This window comes from Anabrus simplex, chromosome 2 (assembly GCF_040414725.1).
Source record: "Anabrus simplex isolate iqAnaSimp1 chromosome 2, ASM4041472v1, whole genome shotgun sequence".
Taxonomy (NCBI): Eukaryota; Metazoa; Arthropoda; class Insecta; order Orthoptera; family Tettigoniidae; genus Anabrus; species Anabrus simplex.
In genome coordinates, this window is record NC_090266.1 from 1222446408 (window position 1) to 1222471393 (window position 24986).

General features: G+C 39.0%; 1 protein-coding gene across 5 annotated transcripts in view; it reads right to left on the minus strand.

The window, feature by feature from the left end:
• The window catches only part of LOC136864817 (differentially expressed in FDCP 6 homolog), a 452756-nt gene that overhangs the window by 29960 nt on the left and 397810 nt on the right, over positions 1 to 24986 (minus strand). For 2 of the 5 annotated variants that reach the window (XM_067142257.2, XM_067142258.2), the window contains exon 10: positions 50 to 195. The exons of the other annotated variants lie outside the window; for them this stretch is intronic. In XM_067142257.2, coding sequence (XP_066998358.1) covers positions 55 to 195 — 141 coding nt within the window. In that variant the 3' untranslated portion in view covers positions 50 to 54. The remainder of the gene's footprint in view (positions 1 to 49; positions 196 to 24986) is intronic. 5 annotated transcript variants of the gene reach the window in all.

The window sequence follows — 24986 nt, forward strand, 5'->3', positions numbered from 1 at the left end:
CAACTTTACCAATCTGATGGTAAACAGAAAAAACAAGATAAATAAATACCTTCGCTAATCATCAGTCTTATGCTCTTCTGGGCGTCTCATGCTATTGCTCCGTATTTGGATATACGTAGGTCTCTCTTTGGTAGACGGCATGAAGGACAAGGCCCGTCGAACACGATCGGTCTCTCGTATTTGAGGAGTCATCACCTAATAAATAAAATTAATCTCTTCATTTCTTTGTACTAATAAAGGAAGAAAATAAAATATATGTGGAAATATGGGTTAAAATTATTTTCTAATCAAGGACGAATGAAAAAAAAAGGAACACTCGTTAGAAAAGAGAGGTCTTCAAGAGCTTCTTCAATGATTTTCGATTTTCTTGGTTAGTATACTCAATTTTGGCATTTCATGCAATCTGTATAATGACAGACCTGTATCAGGAACTGCCTGGCACAACTCCTGTGCTGTGTGTCACCTTCATGATGATTACATAAATTATACATTCTAACTGAATTACACTTTTTAGAAAGGAACTTAGCCAAAATCAGCACTTTTCACTTTTAATTTTCAGTTGAATAATGTTGACCAGATACACCGAACGGTGAAAAAAGGAACTCAGTCAAGCCTCTCCCTATAGGAGTAACTATGTATTTATGTTCATAGCAGAGAAAAGAAACGCACCAAGCAAGAGATTTAGTACCTTTCTTCACCATTTAAGGATATACAGTGAGATTCTCTCATAGGTTGGCCGGCAGGTGTGCCTAGCTTATCTGCCTCCCGTTGACTCATCACTTCCCATTACACAGCACGGGAACGTGTATTAAGTGTTGATCTGTCACTCCAACAGTTCTCGAGTCTTGCGGGGAAGTAGTTAGGCGATTTGTAACACAATTTCCAGGTGTACGCCCTCCGCATGCAGAAACTGGTTCTTTACTTGATAAGAAGTGAACTGTTAAAAAACTTGTACTTAATGAGGAAAAAGTAAAGGAAATCGCAGAAAGATTAGAAAATGACTTGGACAAGAAGCCGGGGTTTCAAAGAGCTCTGCACTGCAGGCTACGAAGATGTTAAATAGGTACAAGCTTATTTTCTTAATTACTAATTTTAATTGTTACCTCTTGTCATGCATGGATAAAGTGAGTGAAGTGCTGTCGTCAATGGGAGGCAGATAAGCTGGGCGCGCCTGCTGGTCAACGGATGAGAAAAACTCACTGTAGTCCTGTATATATATATAACATATTGCATCTTTGTAAGTCGCATTTATTTTTCCTCTTGGTATTGTCAACACCATCTAAACAATGCTTATCATCGTCAGATATGTTCTGTTTGTCAAATCCTTAGGAAATCTGTTTAAAAGTTATTTGCTGAAGTTAAGCATTTCAAAGGGGGGAAGGGGAGTAACTTTAAACTGTCAACAAACTTACATACTGTACCCATCAAATTTGGTAATTAATTAACATTTATTTACATGCCCGCAACAGCCAGCATAACTTATATTATTGAGTGAGAAGGGCTAGATTTTATTATCACCCAGTCGTGCTAGCATGCAACAAGTGGCTTGACGAGTTGTATTGATCGGTTTGCCATCACTTTGATCGAGACCATATAACAGTCACGTGACAGACTGGATTCCTCAAGGCTAAATACTGCGCGTGTGCACGTCTGCTTGCTCAGTAAGGGTTTCTGGAATAGTCCCAACCAATTAATGTGGTCATCTATGAACCAATAGTCTGTTAAAATGAATGACACACCTCCGAGCCAGAGGCTATAAAACCTTCAGCATACCGTAAATCTTTCTCTTATCGAGTCTTACTTTCTTCTTATTCTAACGGAATATTACCTTGCTATCACATCTACAAGCATCGAGCCCAGAAGTTAAGTGTTGTTTTCAACAAATCAGTGAAGTTCGCCAGGCTTGTGCACTTTCTAAAATTTTGTTGCATCAGTTGCAGCTAATTCCAACTTTGCACAAGAAGACCAAAAATCCACCGGAAATCGTCGCCTACTTCAAGATGTGTCTTCCAACATGAAGAGGATCAACATATTCGATGCGAGACTTCAACATTCCGGCCATCATGAGTTGCTAGACATGCGAGGCAATTCTAGCTTCACGAGGGTAAACGAGATGGACGAGCTGGGAAAATGAAGACACCTACCGAGGATCGAACTCCATCATAAAATTTGAGTACCATTTTATGTAATCTATCTGTCCATCTGTGTAGAAAACTAGATGATCTCCTTCTCATAACCAGTATTTCTCTTAGTTTTGCAATATTTAGCCATATTTTATACTTCCAACCTTGATGGTGTCATGGTAGACTTGTTACATGTGTGAACGAGAGTTGGAATTCTATTGGTGTAGCTAACTGTAGTTTGTCATCAGAGTATTTTACCAATCTTATGCCAGTATTTAAAATGAGACCTATAATAATTAACGTCTTGATTAATAATGGATTTAAATAATAATTTTGACATGTGAGATACATGTTTCATTTTACTAGATTGAGCTGAGTTTCATCTTATGCATTTATCCGATGATTATTTAGGATTGTGTCATCAGGTTTTCAGATTAATCTGGATATTGTCAATAGACCTAATAATCACTGATGATAATAATAATAATAATCATCATAAATTATGAGATCGGGTTAAACATGAAGTTAAAGGTCGTGAGCAATAAATAAAAGTAGATTATTCTTATAGATGATTTATGGTGTGCTCTATATTTTGCGTATTAGCCTGGAATATTAGTGATCCCGCGGGTATTATAGTAATTTGGAAGCACGTGTCTTAGGATCACAGCATTCTAATGAAATTGTGGAGCACGTCAGAGTCACATTTCTATATATTTTTTTAGAATAATAATAAATTAATTGGTGCTTATCAACCATGTGTTTGACGATTTTAAGATAACCCATATGATGTGCGTGATGATTGTTTTTCTATCAGATCTATGGATAATAACCTTCGATTCTTCTCAATCGTCGGTGCCATGTAATTATTACATTCTTTAAAATGATAACTCAAATTCAATCACGTGCCACATACTATGTTGAGCATTTTTTATGAATAAAGGCTCATCTATCTGATCCAATCGACTCTAATTGTGATAAAAATCATGAACTAATAATCATTCACCCAGGATTCAAGTATAAATAAATTTTGTTTATCCATTGTGTGTGTGTGTGTGTGAGAGAGAGAGAGAGAGAGAGAGAGAGTGAGTGAGTTGTGTGAATGTCCTAGTTAGAGATATTTTTTGATGTGATTTTGAATATTGTGCTTTAGTCTGTTGTGACTCACCTTGTCCCGAGATGTTCTGGACGATTTGTTCTCCCAAGCGGCTGGAAGAATCTGTGGGTTGGGTACCCTGAACCATTAAATAAAGTACTGAGTCCCAGTTAATATGATACATAATTGCCTTCAACTCTGACTTCCCAACCATCATACATTTTTACAATGTATATTTACAGCATACTTCAGTGATGTGCCTGCTCTGGAAGTTTTGAGAGTACTGACCTCCAGCCTGGGTAGAGTATGTGGAAAAACCTGAGAGTTTCCCCTCTACCTTGTCTCTTAGCCTAAGTCTGCATTTCAAACTGCTGTCCATGAGACTAAGTCCTACCAATATAGCTTTCAACGCGGCTATGTCCTACTTCTCTCTCATTCTGAATGTCTGCACCTTCCTCCAGTCTGTTACCGACTTCCTTGACCTACATAGACTGTTCTCCTGCCCAAGACTAAAGATCCTCCTTAAGCCCCTGCAGCTTGTATATATCCTGGTCTGGCCCTTGCTAACTAGTGAGAGGGAGAACTCCCACCCTAGTACTAGTCTACCCCCAACTGGGATCCCTCTCCAGTAGGTGGTGCTATAGTGGTCAGTCTCAGAACCACTTATTCTCTGTCTCACTCAGCCTAACTCATCTCTCTCATTGAGTGGAATGTTTTGCCATAAAGTGGAGATTTTCCGATGCTCCATCCTTTCATGAGTCATGTATTCTTTCCTTGTCTCTCCCAATGCTAATTATTCTGAATGCTGGATTTGTGCTTGTAGCTAGCCACTGTTCATTTACTCAACCCTTGGTCAGTTTACATAGATAAGATTATAACTCGATAACAAGTTACTCATAAGCCTTCCGTAGCAGGACTTGAAGAACAAGTCAATTCACATAACCAACTCTAAATGTTTCAAAAAGTAGCACATTTTACACATTTAATAACCATAATTCTTCTTGCAAGAAAACTCTTGATCCTTTCGTTTATACATGCCTAGTGGTCTCCTGTACTGGAGATCCACTAGTTCAATTCTAATCTCCTTAACTTAATATATGCTATGGGACTTAATACACCTTGGTTCGATTCCCGGCATCGGTGCCATCACGACAAGTCTGGCCATGTGTTCGCCACGATGGTCCAGATTATTTCAGCGTTGCATTTGTTGATCTATTTCTTTGGGAAGTGTTTATTGAAGTTACGTCAACTTAATGATAGAGTTAAAATTTCTATGGTTTGAAGTTAAAAATGAATAAGATCATCTAGTTTCGAAGGCAAAAGCAAAGATTGAGAATTTTTGACAAATATTGCAATCTAGACTAGGATTGTAAAATTTTAATGACAAGAAGTGTTAAATTTTGGAAGGATTATTTCATGTTGAGATAATTCTATAACACAACATGAAGTGACGACAGGAATAAATTTTGAATTAAGGCATTTTATAATTTCAAATAAGGAGTACTGTTTCAAGATATAACAGTATCCTAACGACATGTGATCACATAATTTAATGCGATTAAGCAAGTTAATAATTTCAAGTGCTTAAATAAATTAATTGATTAATTTAACTGTGACAAAGTTATCAGAGATGTTTTCATTGATTAAGAAAGCAAAGATAACATGAATTCTGTAAATAATATAAAATACCAAGCTCGATAGCTGCAGTCGCTTAAATGAAGCCAGTATCTAGTATTCGGGAGATGGTGGGTTCGAACCCCATTGTCGGTAGCCCTAAAAATGGTTTTCCATGGTTTCCCATTTTCACACCAGGGGCTGTACATTAATCAAGGCCATGGTCGCTTCCTTCCCATTCCTAGTTGATGCGACGTAAAGCAACTTGCAAAAAAAATAAAATTTTATTGGAGGTGGAAGATAAAGTTACACGCCACATGGTCGAGTAGAATTTTTAATTTTGTTAAAGGTGAAGTAAGCAAAGTTCAGTTTCAATTATGATGTTAATTCAGGATTCCACTGAAGGCCTAATTTTGATTCATTTTTATTTTCAGAACATAACCCTTTGTCTATGTGAATGAAGAAGTTAAACCAGTTAATTCTGTAAATTCAATTAAAAATGTTAACACCATGAAAATGTTTGTTTGAAAAACAGCAAGAATGAAATGTTATGATTTATTTAAATTAATGCTTATGGAATAAATATCAAACCTGTGTTATGATTTATTATTTTCTTTATGGTCGTCAATCCTATCCCTTTAAATGCCTCTGAAAGAAGGACAGCCCGTTAACGAACAATCCATCTCGGGATCTCTTGTGTACTGGCTGAGCTGGACCGGGAAATAGGGGGCAATACTACTACCTATTTTCACTAGATCGGTCAAAACTGGCTAAGAAAATCGCCAGGAGCTGAATTCGGGCCTCGTACGAAGTCAGACGGCGAATTTCAATTTGATTTTTACATATGCTTAAAGTAAATACAAAATTTTAATATTCCACCTTCTCAATACTAAAAAATCATTTGATATTTTTACAAAAACATTACAATGACATTAAAAGGTACTAGTTTCGGTCCACTGTGGACCATCATCAGCCTAGCCAAATTACAACAGTAAAAGACATAGTGATAAAAATAGTATGGAGAAATGAGAGAGGATCTAGAAGGATGGGATGGTGGTGGAATGACAGATAAAAGTGAAAAAACCGTATTTGCGAATAATGATAAAAGTAACAGAAGTGTTCACAATGACAAGTAAAATCTTGTGAAGTCACGTAAAAACTCTTGATGAGATAGTCTTTGGTTGGCAGTTGCTCCTCTGTTGCACGACTGACATATATAACTACGGATATGCTTCTAGAAAGTTGTAGATGTAAGTTCCACTTTTGCGTAGAGGGAAGAATTGTCCGATGAGACTAGCACAAGATTAAAATTGACAAAGTTGAACCTGTTCTATGGTGGAATTAAAGGCTTTCTTTGTTGAACAGAAGTAGTCTCAGTTCAATCGGGACCCCAATGAACCTGGGGAAAGAAGATAGTATTAACGCGGGTAATCGGATAGAGAACAAGCGAGGCACCGGAAAATATAAACGATGACTCACCTTGCGCTGCGTGGAACAAACTTGCTGGATTGAATGCAACTTACGGAGTGAGCGTGGCGCGGAGTAGATCAGCAGGAAAGGGGTAGGTGAATACGGAGGGGAGGAATGACGTAAGTGGTGGAGGGTGGGAGGGATGGGAAAGGTTCAAGGCGGGGTGGACAGGAGAGGAAATGAAGGTGTTTGTACTGTCGGGGGACCCTTAATTGACTTAAAGAAAGAATTTTGAACGACCGATTTGTTTTTTCTGTAATAAGTAATGAAAAGGTCAAATAAAATATTGGGTTTCTCAGTTATTTCGTTAAGGTTATAGTTGGCATTAAAGTATTGATCTAAATGAATGGTGTGAGCATCTTCCAAGTTCTCGTTGATAACTACTAGGACATCGTCGACGTACCTAGCCCAAAGGAGAATATTGTCGAATTTATTGTCGATTTTAGTATTCTCGAGAAAGTCCAGATAGATTTCTGCGAGAATGCCTGATGCAGGTGAACCCATTGCCAGACCGTTTTGTTGATAGATGGTACCATTAAACGTAAAAAAGTTGTTATTTACGACTAATTTCAACAATGTAATGAAATCTTGAATTTCCAATTTACTCAAATGACTGTTTTTGTATAAGTTACTTTTGATGGTGGGAATTAATTTAGAAATTGGAATGCTTGGGTACATGTTTACGATATCAAAGGAGTGAAGTGAGTAATGAGGTTGCATGTTAAATTTATTAAGTTTGTCTATTAATTCAAAGGTATTTCTAACCGATTTATTGGATGAAAAACGGTAATTTTTGCTTAGGAACTTTTGAAAAATTGTGCGGTTTTATATAAAGGGCTCGGTCTAAAATTGATGATTGGACGAATGGGAGCACCTGCCTTATGAATTTTTGGAAGAGCTCTAGCCGTAGGAAGCCTAGGGTTCATACTCATAAGCTGGCTTTTTTTATGTTCAGTGAGTAGGAAGGAGGAGTTTTTTAAGGTTTGTTTAAGGAGTCTTTGGACTTTTTGTGTGGGGTCTTTTTTAATTATGGAAAAGGAACTATCTTTAAAGAAATCTGATGTTTTACTGATATATTCATTCTTATCGATGATTACGGTCGTGTTGCCTTTATCGGCCTTGGTCACGATTAGGTCGTTGTCCTTAATTTTTTTGTTTAGGGTGTGCAGGAGCTTCAAATCGGTTAGTACATTCCTGTTATTAGAATTGGCGGGAAAATTAGGTGAATTATTGCGAAAAAGGATGTTATTAAGTTTCTTTTTGATGTCATATCTTAATTCATCTTGTGCGTCTAAAGGCGTTTTAGAGATAGCTAATTCCGATTCTGTTATCATTGTAATAATTGAATTGGTTGTGTTCAAATCGGGCCAGTTATGTTTGGGTCCCTTGGCTAAAATTCCTTCTTCATTTGGATTTAGGGGAGTATTGGATAGGTTAATTACGGGTGGATGAAAATGGTTACGATCGTCTGCTGGTCTACTATTGCGTCTAATTTGATAATCTTGCGATTTGGATCTCTTTAATTTCTCCAATTTATTATCCAAAATATGTTGTTTCTTGGTTAAGTCTATAAATAATTTATCTTCAACTGATTGGGAGAAGATTGTCCAATGCGCTTTAGATAACAATTTTGTTGCCGCAAGGTGAGACTCGTATAGTTTGAGGTTAAGGAATGATTTTTCCTATAAAGAAACTTGATTTCATCTTGCAACCAAATTTTATTAGTCTTAGTTTGAGTTTTGGAAATTTGTGACGTGATACGATGTTTCTTTTTGTTGTGTCTTAAGAAATTTGGCGTTAAATCAAACCGAATGCACTGTTTGAGAAAATCTATGTCTTTGCCTAATTTGGCTATTTTCAACTTAATGCCTAGATATTGAAAGGCTTTGTGTTTAGCTTGGTTAGCGTCATTATTAAAAGTAATAAACTTCATTGTTAGGTTCCGTATTGAGTTGAGACTATGCTTAAAGTAAATACAAAATTTTAATATTCCACCTTCTCAATACTAAAAAATCATTTGATGTTTTTACAAAAACATTACAATGACATTAAAAGGTACTAGTTTCGGTCCACTGTGGACCATCATCAGCCTAGCCAAATTACAACAGTAAAAGACATAGTGATAAAAATAGTATGGAGAAATGAGAGAGGATCTAGAAGGATGGGATGGTGGTGGAATGACAGATAAAAGTGAAAAAACCGTATTTGCGAATAATGATAAAAGTAACAGAAGTGTTCACAATGACAAGTAAAATCTTGTGAAGTCACGTAAAAACTCTTGATGAGATAGTCTTTGGTTGGCAGTTGCTCCTCTGTTGCACGACTGACATATATAACTACGTATATGCTTCTAGAAAGTTGTAGATGTAAGTTCCACTTTTGCGTAGAGGGAAGAATTGTCCGATGAGACTAGCACCAGATTAAAATTGACAAAGTTGAACCTGTTCTATGGTGGAATTAAAGGCTTTCTGTGTTGAACAGAAGTAATCTCAGTTCAATCGGGACCCCAATGAACCTGGGGAAAGAAGACAGTATTAACGCGGGTAATCGGATAGATAAATTAATTCCCACCATCAAAAGTAACTTATACAAAAACAGTCATTTGAGTAAATTGGAAATTCAAGATTTCATTACATTGTTGAAATTAGTCGTAAATAACAACTTTTTTACGTTTAATGGTACCATCTATCAACAAAACGGTCTGGCAATGGGTTCACCTGCATCAGGTATTCTCGCAGAAATCTATCTGGACTTTCTCGAGAATACTAAAATCGACAATAAATTCGACAATATTCTCCTTTGGGCTAGGTACGTCGACGATGTCCTAGTAGTTATCAACGAGAACTTGGAAGATGCTCACACCACACTCCAAACACTTAATAACGTCGATCCGCATATTAAATTCACATTGGAGTCAGAAGTAGATAAAAAAATCAATTTTCTGGATATTACGATCACTAGACAACAGGAATCTTTAACCTACAAGATCTACAGAAAGCCCACCCAATCGGCCGTCACAATCCGACAAGATTCAGCTCACCCCCTCCCCCACAAAAAGCAACATATAACAGTCTTGTACATAGAGCATTCAACGTTCCTATGAATAAAAAAGATCTTCATACCGAATTGAATACTATCTGCTACATCGCCAGATTCAATGGCTTCAATAGCCATTTCATAGAAAACATCATTAACAAACATAAATTTCGCCCCAAGACCACACTTAAAAAAGAACCACCTAAACATGACTCTTTTTCCATCTTCACTTACGTCAATGGAATTCACAAGATCACCAATGTTTTAAAGAAAAAAGGTATGAAAATAGCCTTTAAAACCAACAACAACAACAACACACAAATCTTACATAACACATCACATGTTAATAAAATAAATAGGTACACAAAATCAGTCGTCTACAGGATTAAATGTAATACATGCTCTAATATTTCTTATGTGGAGCAAACCGGCCGAAGCTTCAACATTAGATATTTAGAACATTTCAATGCAGTCAGATACAACAAATTTTCAGCTATCGGCCAACATATGGTCGACTATAACCACAAATTCACGAATATCGAAACAGACATGGACATTCTCAAAATAGCTAAGAAAGGACCTCTACTCAATATAATAGAGAACTTTTACATTCATTTAGATCAATACTTTAATGCCAACTATAACCTTAACGAAATAACTGAGAAACCCAATATTTTATTTGACCTTTTCATTACTTATTACAGAAAAAACAAATCGGTCATTCAAAATTCTTTCTTTAAGTCAATTAAGGGTCCCCCGACAGTACAAACACCTTCATTTCCTCTCCTGTCCACCCCGCCTTGAACCTTTCCCATCCCTCCCACCCTCCACCACTTACGTCATTCCTCCCCTCCGTATTCACCTACCCCTTTCCTGCTGATCTACTCCGCGCCACGCTCACTCCGTAAGTTGCATTCAATCCAGCAAGTTTGTTCCACGCAGCGCAAGGTGAGTCATCGTTTATATATTCCGGTGCCTCGCTTGTTCTCTATCCGATTACCCGCGTTAATACTATCTTCTTTCCCCAGGTTCATTGGGGTCCCGATTGAACTGAGACTACTTCTGTTCAACACAGAAAGCCTTTAATCCCACCATAGAACAGGTTCAACTTTGTCAATTTTAATCTGGTGCTAGTCTCATCGGACAATTCTTCCCTCTACGCAAAAGTGGAACTTACATCTACAACTTTCTAGAAGCATATACGTAGTTATATATGTCAGTCGTGCAACAGAGGAGCAACTGCCAACCAAAGACTATCTCATCAAGAGTTTTTACGTGACTTCACAAGATTTTACTTGTCATTGTGAACACTTCTGTTACTTTTATCATTATTCGCAAATACGGTTTTTTCACTTTTATCTGTCATTCCACCACCATCCCATCCTTCTAGATCCTCTCTCATTTCTCCATACTATTCTTATCACTATGTCTTTTACTGTTGTAATTTGGCTAGGCTGATGATGGTCCACAGTGGACCGAAACTAGTACCTTTTAATGTCATTGTAATGTTTTTGTAAAAATATCAAATGGTTTTTTAGTATTGAGAAGGTGGAATATTAAAATTTTGTATTTACTTTAAGCATAGTCTCAACTCAATACGGAACCTAACAATGAAGTTTATTACTTTTGATTTTTACATATTCGTGAAGGTCGTTTTAAGCTGAAACAGATAGTGGAAGTCTAATTTTTTGCTGCTCGTTTTTAAGGGGGCATTTGGGAGCTCCAAGTTGGTGGTGCGCGCCCTGAATTGTACAGTGGCTGTCTTGCCTCACCTTTCCTCTCCACTCCACATACGGCTATCTACAGTTTTGTACACAGGATGGCGGGTGAAGACTGACGTTAGTTGGGACATTTTATTTACAAAGATGAATTTATCTTTTTGCTAGGGGCTTTACGTCGCGCCGACGCAGATAGGTCTTATGGCGACGACGGGATTGGAAAGGCCAAGGAGTTGGAAGGAAGCGGCCGTGGCCTTAATTAAGGTACAGCCCCAGCATTTGCCTGGTGTGAAAATGGGAAACCACGGAAAACCATTTTCAGGGCTGCCGATAGTGGGATTCGAACCTACTATCTCCCGGATGCAAGCTCACAGCCGCGTGCCTCTACGCGTACGGCCAACTCGCCCGGTAAGATGAATTTATCATGGAATAAACAAACAATACAAATAGTTTAAAAATCACTACTTAACATACAAATAATACATAATCAAATATCATCTGCATCATCATGACATTCAAAGTGTTCAAGGAATTTATTTATTTATTTATTTATTGTATGCAAATATACAGGCGTTAGCCCAATTACAATATTTGCTCATAACTTCTAATCTTATAAAATATAATTAGAAAAATACAAGAAATAAGATCATCACAAAATAGAGTATGAAATAAAAAAGTTACCTAACTACAGTAACAGGAGTGATAAAGATAAAGAATACAATAAAAAGAAGAATAAAAACAAAACAAAAATAGGAAATATGGCATCATTCTTCTAGCTAATTATGTGTAATAAATGCTTACAAGATTACAAAAATTCGGATTTCTTATTTTGAAATAAATCTATATTCAGAGGATGTAATTTATTATACAGTGACATCATTCTGTATAGGGGTGAATTTACATGTTTGTTTGTGTTAACTCTTGGCAAGAAAAACAAATTCCTAAATTTACCTGCTGGTTTTCTAGGTGCATACAGTAGGAGTTGACAAGTTAAATCAATACTGTATATTTCATTGTTAACCAACTTATAGAAAAACATCATCGACTGACATTTTCTTCTGATATCAGGTCTTTCAAAATCAAACATTTCAATCATCTTATGATATAATAAATATTTAGGATATTCTCCGCTTTGCCTGGAGTATATATATTTCAAGAACTTTTTTTTGGGATCTTTTCTATCAAATCTGTGTGAACTTTTGTTGATTGATTCCAAATAACAGAGGGATGACTTTGTTTAAACGCAGTCTGGCATTGGTTCATTGTTCATGGCATGGTAGTAAAAATCTAACACAAAATGTGAATATGAAAACACAAGAAAGCCATGTGTGCACCTTATAAACAAAAATTTGGTATAATAATTTCTAGCACACTTTTTATCAGTCAAATAATTTAAATTTGTTTGCCTGACCACGTAATCGTCCGAGCTATTAAAAACAGCACGATTTCAGAGATAATCGCAATCATCGCCACTAGAATGCTAACAACAGGGTTAGTACCATCGACTTTCAAGAAAGCCCGTACAATTCTGGTTCACAAAGGAGGCGACGTAAACGATCCCAGTAATTGGCGTCCAATTACTATAGGCTCAGTTATTAGACGAGTCATCGAGAGAGTTCTTGACAAACAGCTTCGGAACTACATTGGGTTTCATGACAACCAAAGGGGTTTCACCAATACACCCGGTACTTACATAAATACCTCAATTTTGGAAGCCGCTTTACAGCACACTAGGCAAGAAAAGAACGATGCATGCATTATATTTCTCGACGTTTGCAAAGCTTTTGATAACGTCGGACATGCGCACCTCCAGAGCACACTGGAGTCGGAGTTCCCGAAAAACTGACGAGACTGATAATTGCTCTACAAGAGGGAAACGTAACACAGATAGAGACACGAAAACAGGGAACAAAACCCATCAAAATTAATCGTGGTGTGCTTCAAGGCTCCCCTTTGTCACCGGCATTATTTAACATCGCTACCAATCATATTGTGGAAGAACTTCCGAAGACTCTTTAGCAAGGAATTACGGTTACTCGATTGCAAACGAGGAGCCTAACCTCACTATAATGTGTTTCGCCGACGATACGGTAATATTTGGGAAAAACACTGAATCTGCTGCCGAACTAGCCAGGATCGCCATAGAAAGATTTAAGGAACTCGGCCTGCACATCAGCGCTTCAAAATCAGCTTGTCTTTCTATCAAGAAAGGTCGGCTAACGGAGGAGAATATCATCATTAATGACGACTGTGAAATTAAATCACAGTGCAACGGAAGTGCAATTCGTTACTTAGGTGTGAATTTCATCAATGAAATTAAACTGGATCCACAAGCCGTACTTGAAAAGACGCGAAACAAGATTGACACCCTTGTTAGCTCACCATTGCTGCAATCTGACCAGAAATTTTCAATTTTAAACAGTTCAATATCACCTACTCTTATTTATCCACTCCAAGTTACTCCCCTAAACAAGATACCTCAATCTTTTCTATCAGATGCGGATAAAATATTAAAGAGTGGAACTAAAGAATTATTACAACTACCAGCAGACGTTCCGGATCACATGGTATACTCCGAAAGGAAGTATAAAGGCCTCGGTTTGTTTCGCGCGACTTGGGAAGCCAAACTACAGCATATTAACATCTGTAATAAATTATCGCTTGCAAATAACGGCTACATTAGTGCAACTAGAAACTTGGAACAAGAGCGTACAATTTGTTTGCAAGATCTAGGCATAGAAATGAATGATCGAGTTATGTCCAAAAATAGCCATCTTCACAACGTAAGGAAGGTCCGACAGACACTACGAGACAGAGAAGTTCAGTCATGGACGAAGTTGCCGCACAAAGGAAAGGGCGTCGGACTCTTCCAGGAATACACGCCAGCGAACAAATGGATAAGAGATCACCGAGGCTTATCCTGTGCGGAATGGAGAGAGGCCATCAAGATGAACGTGTGCGCCGTTCGCTCCGTGCCAGGAAGGTCCCTGGACAACACCCTCTGTCGGCGTTGCCACAGAGAGCACGAAACCCTTGCCCATGTCCTGGGAGCCTGCCCTCACGGGGAGGTATTGAGAAATTCCCGCCATCATACAATACGACACATGATTGCGACCTTGCTGAGGGATCACGGTTTCACGGTGCACGAAGAGGTCTCTGGCCTAGCTACCGACGGGAGTAACAGACGTATTGACATGATAGCCTTTCAACCAGCTAGCAAGCAAGGACTAATCTTAGATCCCACAATACGCTTCGAGTCGCACGTTGGCCAGGCCGAAGAGGTGGACGCCGAAAAGAAGTCAATTTACCAGCCAACTGTAAACTACTATAAAGATAAATATCACCTAGACAATATTTCCGTCCATGGACTCATGATCGGAGCTCGAGGCACAATCCCTAAATTTCTTGTACAGCTATGGGATTCTCTCGGTCTCAGCCGGACACGACTCCACGACATCGCTATCGCCGCAATACGAGGTTCAGTGACCATACTCTGCAATCATCTATATAACATCTGACGAACCGTATTGCAAATCTATTCCTGAGCCTTTTGGGGAATCTTCTACCTGGCACACTAGCAAAGTCAACAGTAACTTAGAAGACAAAATACTGTGTAGTCGACATACTTTGTCCTTGTGGCAGCCTCCGCATGGGGGAAGTTGTAATAATAATAAATTGTGGTATATTGTCTGTAATGGAATAACCAACCGCTTTCCAAGCATATTTCAGCATTGGTACAAAAAATCAGCTTGTAATTGGTTATGCACTAGTATTTGACAAGTTATAATAAAAAGTCTGTTTTTAGGGTTTTAGTTTTGACTGGCAGTGTAAATTCCTTACTCGGCAAATGTTTTCCATTTGGCGGACTAAATATTTTGGTTGTTGGAAGAGTCCATGATCACATGGCTGGCAAAGATACGCAGTTCCTTTCAGTATGTATTCTATTTGTACATGTTTGTTCGTCAGAGATTCAAAGTTATGGATTTTTGCCCTGGCAAATGAATGAATCTATGAGAAGAAGATTTCTTTTGTCTTCCTGCAATTGAGGATGGAAAACGTTTTGGACCCAGTCATGTACATCCCCTTTTCCCATTTTCCCGGAAGATGAGTAATCAATGACGACATATTTAAAGGCATCCATGTAGGCTTTGACACATTCTTGTACCCAAGGTCCAAACTTTCCATTAATTTCTTGGAAAATGATCAAGAACAAATGTCCCATTTCTCCAGCTTTGGAAATGTGATATTGCACTCTGTGGGAATGCGTAAAACTAAAACAAGCGTAGCAAGAACATCTTTCACACCATGAAAATCTTAACTTCTCTCTGTTGCCATTTCGTACTCTAATCAGGACTGGTCCAAATTCCAGATATTATTTGGGATATCTTTCGCTTCTTGCAATTCATTAATGAACATTCTAACATTTTAGCCACTTCAGGTCTTACTTCGTCTGTTTTAAACGTTTTACTGACTAGTTTGGTTACTTTTCAGAACCAAATTTTCAAACGCCTTTTAAGGTTTGTCAAGTAGGAGTCGCTATGGAGAGAGTGTCTGGGGCAATACAATTCTCTACCCTCACCAATCCACGTTCAATGTCCGATTTTGTGACATATAATTAACAAATCCTTGCCTTCGTGAACTCTTCTTTCACATAAGCTCGAACCATTGCACGTTTCCTAATTTCTCCATCGTGTTCAACGTGGTTGATGATTCAATACATTTATCTCCAAATCATCTTATACTTCCATACAGTGTACAAAAATCCTCGTTCCCTTATTTTTTGATAATGTCCAACAATGATTTGGAATCATAATCTTCCACTGACTTACAGGGCCTTCCTCAGCCATCACAAGACATGTTATCTTCGTTAAAATCATCTCTGTGTATGTGTTTTTTCGGTGATGTCCTCTTCTCGACGCAATCTTAGTCTTCTGAATCAACGAAAACAGCTTCTTCCTCATACATAAATTTGCATTTTTTCCTCCAAAACTGCATCAAATGTTGTCTTTACTTGTATATACATGATTTGCTCTTTATCAGAAAGCTCTGTAGCTTCCTGAATATTAACAGTGTAAGCGTTAATAAGAACTGCAATAATGTTGCAAGTGGCCATAACAAAGTAAAGAATCCAACGCGATCGCCTGTATGTGGAATAGCCATCAGTCGTGGAGAACTTGACTGTATAGAACAGAACTTGCTGTCCCATATACACAACTGTAGGCAGCCGTATGTGGTAGGGGACAGAGGAGAACCGAAGGAGTGGAAAGGGAAAGCGAGGCAAGACAGCCGCTGGCTGTGAGCGCTGACGTGTGCCGGCATATACTGTACAATTCAGGGCATGCACCGCCAAATTTAAGCTCCCAAATGCTCCCTAAAATGGACCAGCAAAAAATTAGACTTCCACTACCTATTTCAGCCTAAAAAGACCTTCACGAATATGTAAAAATCAAATCAAAATTCGCCGTCCAACTTCGTACCGTTCCCTCGTTAGACTTATAAACAGAGTGAAAGAGGCACATCCCAAAAATAATAACAAAATAACGCAGATCTAGGGTAAATTAAATGAAACACATTTATTAACATAAGTAGGGAAGAAATCAGTCCAAGACTGGCATGAAAGAACAAATAAATAGGGATGTGGGAAGTCAGTTACTCACATACATGATGATCAACAACGGTCCATTCAAAGGGATTGTTACACAATCTCATATTTCTTTTATACTCTTCAAGGAAGCACAGTAGAGGAATCAGTTTAGTAATATAATATTTCTCCCACCACACAGTGAGCACAGCGCTTAGGATCAGATTCACAGCATTTCCCTCTCAAAATAAGAAAAATAATCCTCCCGAAGCACATCATCAGAATCGCAACTCAATTATTTTTTATATAACAATCCCCACGGAGATTAAAATCCCAATAAAATCAAAGATGCCAGCGAAATCAAGACTGGCTGAAAAGAACTTTCATGGAACATAAATGAGTAAAGAAAAGGGTTGCCATAGCTACCAGAAATAAACACGTGGCAGAAAGTTGTAAAAATGAGGTTGAAATCCAAAACAAATGGCTAGGAAGGCCAGAAATGAAAGTAAGACAAAATGAGAACAATGATAATAATAAATAATAGCTAGATACTGAAAAGTAGCATAGGCCTGGTAATCACACCACACGCATGCATACACCGAGACCAGTATACAAAGTATAAAGTACAAGAGTACTACAACACAAAACAACAAGAATCGTGCAGAATAAAATGCTTCTGTGAACGGCTTATGAGTTTGATCTAAAAGCACAGATCAGAAACCTGGATTGCTGAAAAAAGGGCATGGCACACCCAGTCAGAACACACAATGTAAACAACTTACTCGCTGCATAACACGTATTCATATCGTGCAGAAAGATGAACATGAATCACACAGTATCAGCGACAAAACACAATGTAGGACACGAACTTGAGCCGAGACATTGAAGATAAAGAAAAATTAAAAGGTCTCCAAACAAACACAGCAACCAAACCCATCACACACATGAAAAATCGGGCCGATGCCACCTTTCGCTCGTAGCCAAAATGAGCACACACAAGCAGACATGGAAAGGAAGGGAGGTAACGGAAAATAAATCTGCAACAAGATATAAAAGAAATAATACACAAAACAAGAGACCTCCATATAAACAGGCTTACTACCTATGGCAAACCAAGAATGACAGGAATAAACATTTCAAACCGTGAATGATAGGAACAAACATTACCTTGAGAAGAAGTGTTCATAGTTTCGACTCCAAACTATGAGAGTCGTACAGGGTAACATTTTATAACGTTTATAATACCATCGGTAAGAGACGAAAGCCACATCACAAAACACCGTCTCCATCTTATAGTTCTATCTCAATGTCAGATTGTCAAAAATCCCACAACATGCAGATAAGATAGAAAGAAATGCTTTGGTGATCCTTATGGAATGAGCTGCCATCTGTCTAAATAGGGATAAATTACACATCGGGCACGGCATTCATGATGCCAAGCAGCCGTGACAAACGTAAGACATTGCATAAAATGCGGTATCTGAAGAATATGAAAACAAGACAAGCAGGTTAAAAGGTGTGGTTGAACTGTTATTTCTAATTCACATGAAAATGACCCCTAAGAGATGAAGACATGGTGGAAAATTATAACCATTATGTTATCAGAAAAGCACGAATTTCTGGAGTGGAATATATCAATTCTGGCAGGAAGACAGTACCAACCAAGAAATTGGGTGAAGACTGCCAGTAAGTATGCTTGATTCCTTCAACTGCCACAAGGAATATACGAGTAAATGTTTGTTTTATTTTAATGTATTATACGGTACACAATACGTAGAATACGTGTTCTCTTCTTTAGGGTGTCATGGGAAATGCTACAGATGTATCAAAGAAGTCTCTCGTTTCTCACCACATTTCTGGACTTATCAGATAAAAACACACACTCAAAACTTACATCTACACATAATTGAGAATGAAATCAAGACTCGACGGCCCAGAAAGGAAGGAGGAAAGTTGAAAGCGAGCGGCATGTTTCTCATATCATGTAAGAATGGGGATACAAACAAACAGGTATGTGGGACCACCTTTATGAACTTGCATGCTGTAAGTCAGAACGGCATATTTCAAATTACAGCACTACTTCTTCGAGGCAAACTTCCAAAAGACAAACTAGAAAATAGTGGTGATTCCAGTTAGGTTCCTAAATATGGTATCACACTCATTCCTGAACATACCCAATCATTTCCTTGAAAAGTTACAAATTTCCCAGCTCATCAGTACAAAGTTGCATAGCCTCTTCTCAGAAAAACATCCTTACACAGCTGTGAAATACGACTTCTTTAGATCTTACTTTATTGCAAATTTGACCTCAAAATTTATGTTTGTGGCAAATGTGAATGCTAAACTAAATGTGAAACTAAATGTGAATGCTAAACTAAAAATTCCAAGTATATGCAAGTCAGCAAAAAGGTCTGCTGAACTCTAGTTACTGATACACAAGAGGAGATGCTCTGCATTTTCCAGAGCACAGAAAGAAAGGAAACGTGTTTGTTCTGTCAACAAAAATGTGGATTTCATAACATTTGAATATATGCAGAAACTGCCCTTCCTCCATTTACCAGTACAGGAAATATTTTTCACGAGACTATTTGTGGGTTAACATACTCTATATTCACAATCTTAGAACCAACAGCCGTGTGCCTTACATACATCATGAGGGTCAAGCTCAAAACGGGGCCAATGAGGTGTGTTCTTTCCTAAATTACTATTTTAATGATCTTGTGCCTCAAAATATAAATCATACAATGGTAAGGTTTTGTCTTTTTCCAGAAATGGGTCATTCGTTTCTCCCTTGCAACTGGACTTCAGGGTCTTGAGAAAAGCCCTCAAACGGATAGACAGGGTTTATTCATGGAAAGATTACCCAGAGGTCATACTAAACAGCAAACAGAATATGTACTAGTAAGGCTTGTGGGATCAGAAAACCTTATTCCAGATTTTGATAGATGATGGCCCACATTTTCTGAAGAAGAATGACGTATCAGAGGAAATTGCAAAGAACCCTCGAGATAGAAACGTGCACTTTGCACCTTCAACGTTCAAAAAATTTGCATATATCTCAGAAAGGCCTGGCATTGTCAATGCTCGACCTTACATAAACAGTTATGTAAACAATATTTTCTAAATGGAAAAAGGAACTTTGCTACATATCTCAACGGAACAACTGAAGGCATATCCAAACGGAATAGTTCTTACAAATAGAAATAAGATTGAGGACCTAAAGAAGTTTCTCAAGCACATTAGTGACGGCGACGCTAAAGAATTTCATTAGACTATTATTTCAGGCATTACATTTATGTGTTCGAACAAACAACACGATTGTTGGAATGCTGCTATAAATAACGCATTGCATTATTCATTAGTCTTTCTAAGTTAATTAATTTAAATCACTGTTAAATAAAGACATGTCTTAAACCTATTCTTGTCTTTTCAAGAAATATTAAGTGCAGTGAAGAAAGAAACTAAGTCTATATTTTTCAAATAGTTGCATCAAATTCTGGAATTTCCTACTTTACATATAAACAATAACATACAAAACTGAACATTTGCAATTGTTCCAGAAAATTAGTTTTTCTGCTCTCCTGAAAAGTAGCATTTTTGACTGACTTCCTTTCTAAAAAAGTGTGATTCAAATATTAAGTACTGATTATTTCTCATATTACAATCTACTGGACGAAACCCAGAACTATATCTGCAGAAGTTTTATAGTATAATGAAGTGAGTGATAGCAAACTGTCTTATGTCAGTTATTTTATTGTAAGTGGAAACATATCCCTCAAATTCTGCTGAACTGGGCTGTGAAAGTGATATTGGAGATGATTCAAGGTACAATAAATGATGGACAATATGATGCAGCTGCCAGGCAACAAGTGGCAGATGTAGACAATGTCAGCCACACAAGGATGCAGGACATCTGTAATATCCCACTCTGATGTAATGACGTAGTATACAGTAACCTGAACGCCTCACTTTCTATCAAGCTCCGAAAGGCACATAACGCACGTGTTTGATTTATTCCAGATATACCAAGGTTTAACCATATTTCTCCCGCATTTGATAGACTTTCATGGCTCCGCTTAAGGGAGCGACAAAATTTGCACACTGTTTCTCTGTTACACCGTATACTGAACCTTAAACCTGAATACCTTGCTACACAATTCCATTACCTAGCATCACCTTCTAGTATTCCTACCAGGTCATCACCCACCTCAGTACTAAGCATTCCCATTCACCGCTCAACTGGCTACAGTAGATGATTTGTAGTCACCGCTAGTCGAATTTGGAATTCCCTACCTGCTGAAATTAGGAGCGTGTCAGACCATCTCTGCTTTAAGAAACTCTGTCAAACCTGGTTAATAAATAATTATTTAATACATACGTAGGATTAGATCATAGGTAAGTTATTAGGTTTTAATTGATACCTTAAGATATTACGAGGGCAGATCAGAAAATAAGTTGCACTTCCCAGTTATGGCCATTTATTACACCACCTATATAACAGCAACACGACTATAACGACATGCACTGTAACATCACTTTTCCACATAGTTTCCAAGAGACTCCAAACATTTCTGCGAACTCACAACCAACTTGTCGATGCCGGATGCACAGAAATTTCCTCCAGCGTTCTGCAACCACTTGGAGACAGCGGCCTTCACCTCCTCATCGGTCTGGAAACGTCGACCACTGAGCCCCGTTTTGAGCTTATCGAGCAGATGAAAGTCACATGGCATTAGGTCGGGACTGTAGGGTGGATGTTGCCAGACCTCCTACTTGAAACGCTGCAGCAGTTCTCTCATTTGGTGGGCCTTGTGAGGTGCTGCGTTATTGTGCAACAAAATCACACCGGCGCTCAATTTCCCCCGGCGCTTCTCTTTAATCGCTTTACGCAACCGGTGCAATGTTTGACAATATGACGCCGCGTTGATCGTCGTTCCTTTCGGCATGAATTCCACGTGCAGAGAAACCCTCCATGTCAAAGAACACTGTTGCCATAACCTTACCAGCTGAAGGTTGAACCTTGGCCTTCTTTCGTTGTGGTGATGAGGGGTGCACCCATTCCATTGATGTTCGCTTCGTTTTGGGGGTGAAGTGGTGGACCCACGTTTCGTCGCCTGTGACGATTCGCCGCAGAAACCCGTTGCCGTCTGCAGCATAGCGTTGCAAAAATGCCAGGGAGCAGTGGAAACATTGTCCCTTGTGCTCATCGGTGAGAAGACGTGGGACCCATCTTTGAAACAGCTTACGATATCCAAGGTCCTCGTATACAATGGCGAACGCACTGCCATACGACATGTTCTATAATATATGTTCAGCTGTATCGTGATTTCTCTCAGTTTAATGCGCCGGTTCTGTCTAATGATCTCATTCACACTGTTGACCTTTGCACGGGTCCTGGACGTTGCGGGCCTGCCTTCGCGATGGTTGTCCGTGATATCCGTGCGTCCGGCTTCGAACTGCTGACACCACTTTACGATACCTTGCCGGGAAATGGCCTGCTCCCCATACACAGCACTAATTTCATGAGGAATGTCCGTGCAATTCTTCCTTTTGGCCCACAGGAATCAGACTGTCGCATGCACCTCATATTTGGAGTGAACGTCCAGTTGACGCACCATTGCATTTGGCCGCTATTCACACAATACTAGACGAGACACCACAGCGACCTGCCTAACAGACGTGTGGGCAGTGTCTGTACCTTTCTGGACTGTGAGCACGTTTGCGACATGCAGCGCGCTGCTGCGGCGCGTTAGTGCAACTAACCTTTTGATCCACCTACGTAAATTGTAGATAGTTTATTTTGTGTATATATTTAACTCTTCTTGTCGGTGTATGTATGGTCAGACAGAATAGCATGCTTCATAGCCTGAGTCCTGCCATATAAAACAAGGCAAGGCAAGGCAAGGCAAGGCAAGGCAAGGCAAGGCAAGGCAATAAATAAATGTAGCCAATGTCAGCCACACAAGGATGTAGGGCATCTTTAATATCCCACTCTGATGTAGACAATGTCAACCACACAAGGATGATGATGATGATGATGCTTGTTGTTTAAAGGGCCTAAAATCTAGGTCATCGGCCCCTAGTGGTACGAAATGAGACGAAATGAAATGACAAATTAAAAGCCCAAAAACATCCACTGACCACAATTCAAAACGTGGACAAAGAATGAATGGATGGATGGATATGAATTTGAAAAGATCAGTGGAACCGACGCACAGGGCCTCACATGCACCGAAGCTGGCGTAGAACAATAGTATTACTGACCAAGGGACTGCTTCTATAGCATAATACTGAACCGATGATACTTGTAGTCGAAAGGGGTTCAAAATCCAAGTCAGCGGCCCCTCACAATGGTACTTATCACTAGGAAAGTAGAACCATGGTATTTGTCATGTTGCGGTACTAATCAAGATTAGCGCAGACTTCCAGTATTCCACTCATTATAGTACTACTCACAGGTAATGATACTCGCACATGTATTACAGACCTATGCTGTTTCGCACATTGTGGCGCCATTCACAGGCAACGTAAACCTATGGTGTTCATCACATAAGGGTATTAACCAAAGGGACTCATACTATCCCGTGGTGTTCCTCATACAGTGGGTACTACCGAGCTCGATAGCTGCAGTCGCTTAAGTGCGGCCAGTACCCAGTAATCGGGAGATAGTGGGTTCGAGCCCCACTGTCGACAGCCCTGAAGATGGTTTTCCGTGGTTTCCCATTTTCACATCAGGCAAATGCTGGGGCTGTACCTTAATTAAGGCCATGGCTGCTTCCTTTCACTTCCTAGGCCTTTCCCATCCCATCGTCGCCATAAGACACATCTGTGTCGGTGCGACGTAAAGCAAATAGCATACAGTGGGTACTAATCATAAGCAAGCCAGAACCATGGGGTCCCTCATCCCATGGTATCCCTCATATAGTGCTACTAATTACAGGTACTGTAAAAGCTGTTGTGCTCTCGTTTGCTACTAATCACAAACCTATTAGGTATCCAACTTAGTGGTACTATGCGCAAATAAAAGTGACCCATGGTGTTCCCCGCGTGGTAGTACTAATCACAAGTAGTTTCATGGTTCTAATTTGAACATCCCTTGGTCGCCCCCTTTAGTCACCTCTTACGACAGGCAGGGGATACCGTGGGTGAATTCGTCTGCATCCCCCATCCACAGGGGCTTGTGTGTTTGGTCCGCAAGAGGCATTTTATTACCCTCAAATCCGCCGGCAAGCCGGTTAGGACCCTCCTATCCACCACCTGGGAGTATTGCCTCTCCCCCTGCTGTACACTGAGCAGATGTAGGACATCTGTAATATCTCACTCTGATGTAGACAATGTCAACCACACAAGGATGTAGGACATCTGTAATATCCCACTCTGTTCAGGGTGACCACTAGTAACCTAAGTCTGTTTTTCGTGTATTTACCCCAGGATGTTCCACTTTTCCCTGCATTACATTTCGTGGGACATAGTACATGAGTGTGGTGCACGAGTATGTTTATCATACTCTGGAATCATCAACCTGAAAGATATTTTGCATGATCACTTACAATGGCATAAATAACTTGAATACTGTAAATCAAACAAGCTAGAACTTATCGAATAGCCATTATGTGAAGTGGATTATCGTTATCAGTAATTCCATTGTACACAGCCTCTACAAGGAACACTACAACCAAAGAACATGAACTGCATTGCTCATAGTAAGCCATTAGTCTATCACTCTTCAAACTAACACCTGTGTTCATCAGGGACCTTATTCTTGAAATTGGCATGAGTGAGCTTGCCAGTTTCTAAACACAATCGTAACAGAAACGGATGGGTTAGTGTTCAGAAACTCAAGAATATGTTCCCAGTTTCTTTAGGAAATGGAAGTGTTGTTCGAATACGTATGCTGGTCAACTAGTGTGCACAGAAACAAGCACCACTGACACATCCTATTCTTTGTAGAATTCTTGTCTGTGATACGAGTAATGTCACTTTTCTATAATTTCTCCTTAGTACCGAGGCGAAATCTGTAAGAATTACGGGCAGTCCATTTTAGTTAGCACCTCTACGTTATGTAAACTACATGTGTAGCTTTAGAAACACTGGGCATTTTAAAAAGAACGTTAACCTTTTGAACTCGTTTTATACTTAGCATATGCTTCCTGCTCCACTCCTAATTAATTTCTGCACTATGAACTGCTGTAGGAAGTGAACACTGCGAAAAAGTCTTACACAAATATAATTGTTACGTGAAATATATTTACAGTTACAGTGTTTATATTTGAGATGCCTTATATCCACAAATTGTTTCGTAGAATAGAAACGCAGGTAAATCAGGATCACCAGCTCTCCACTTTCGGCAT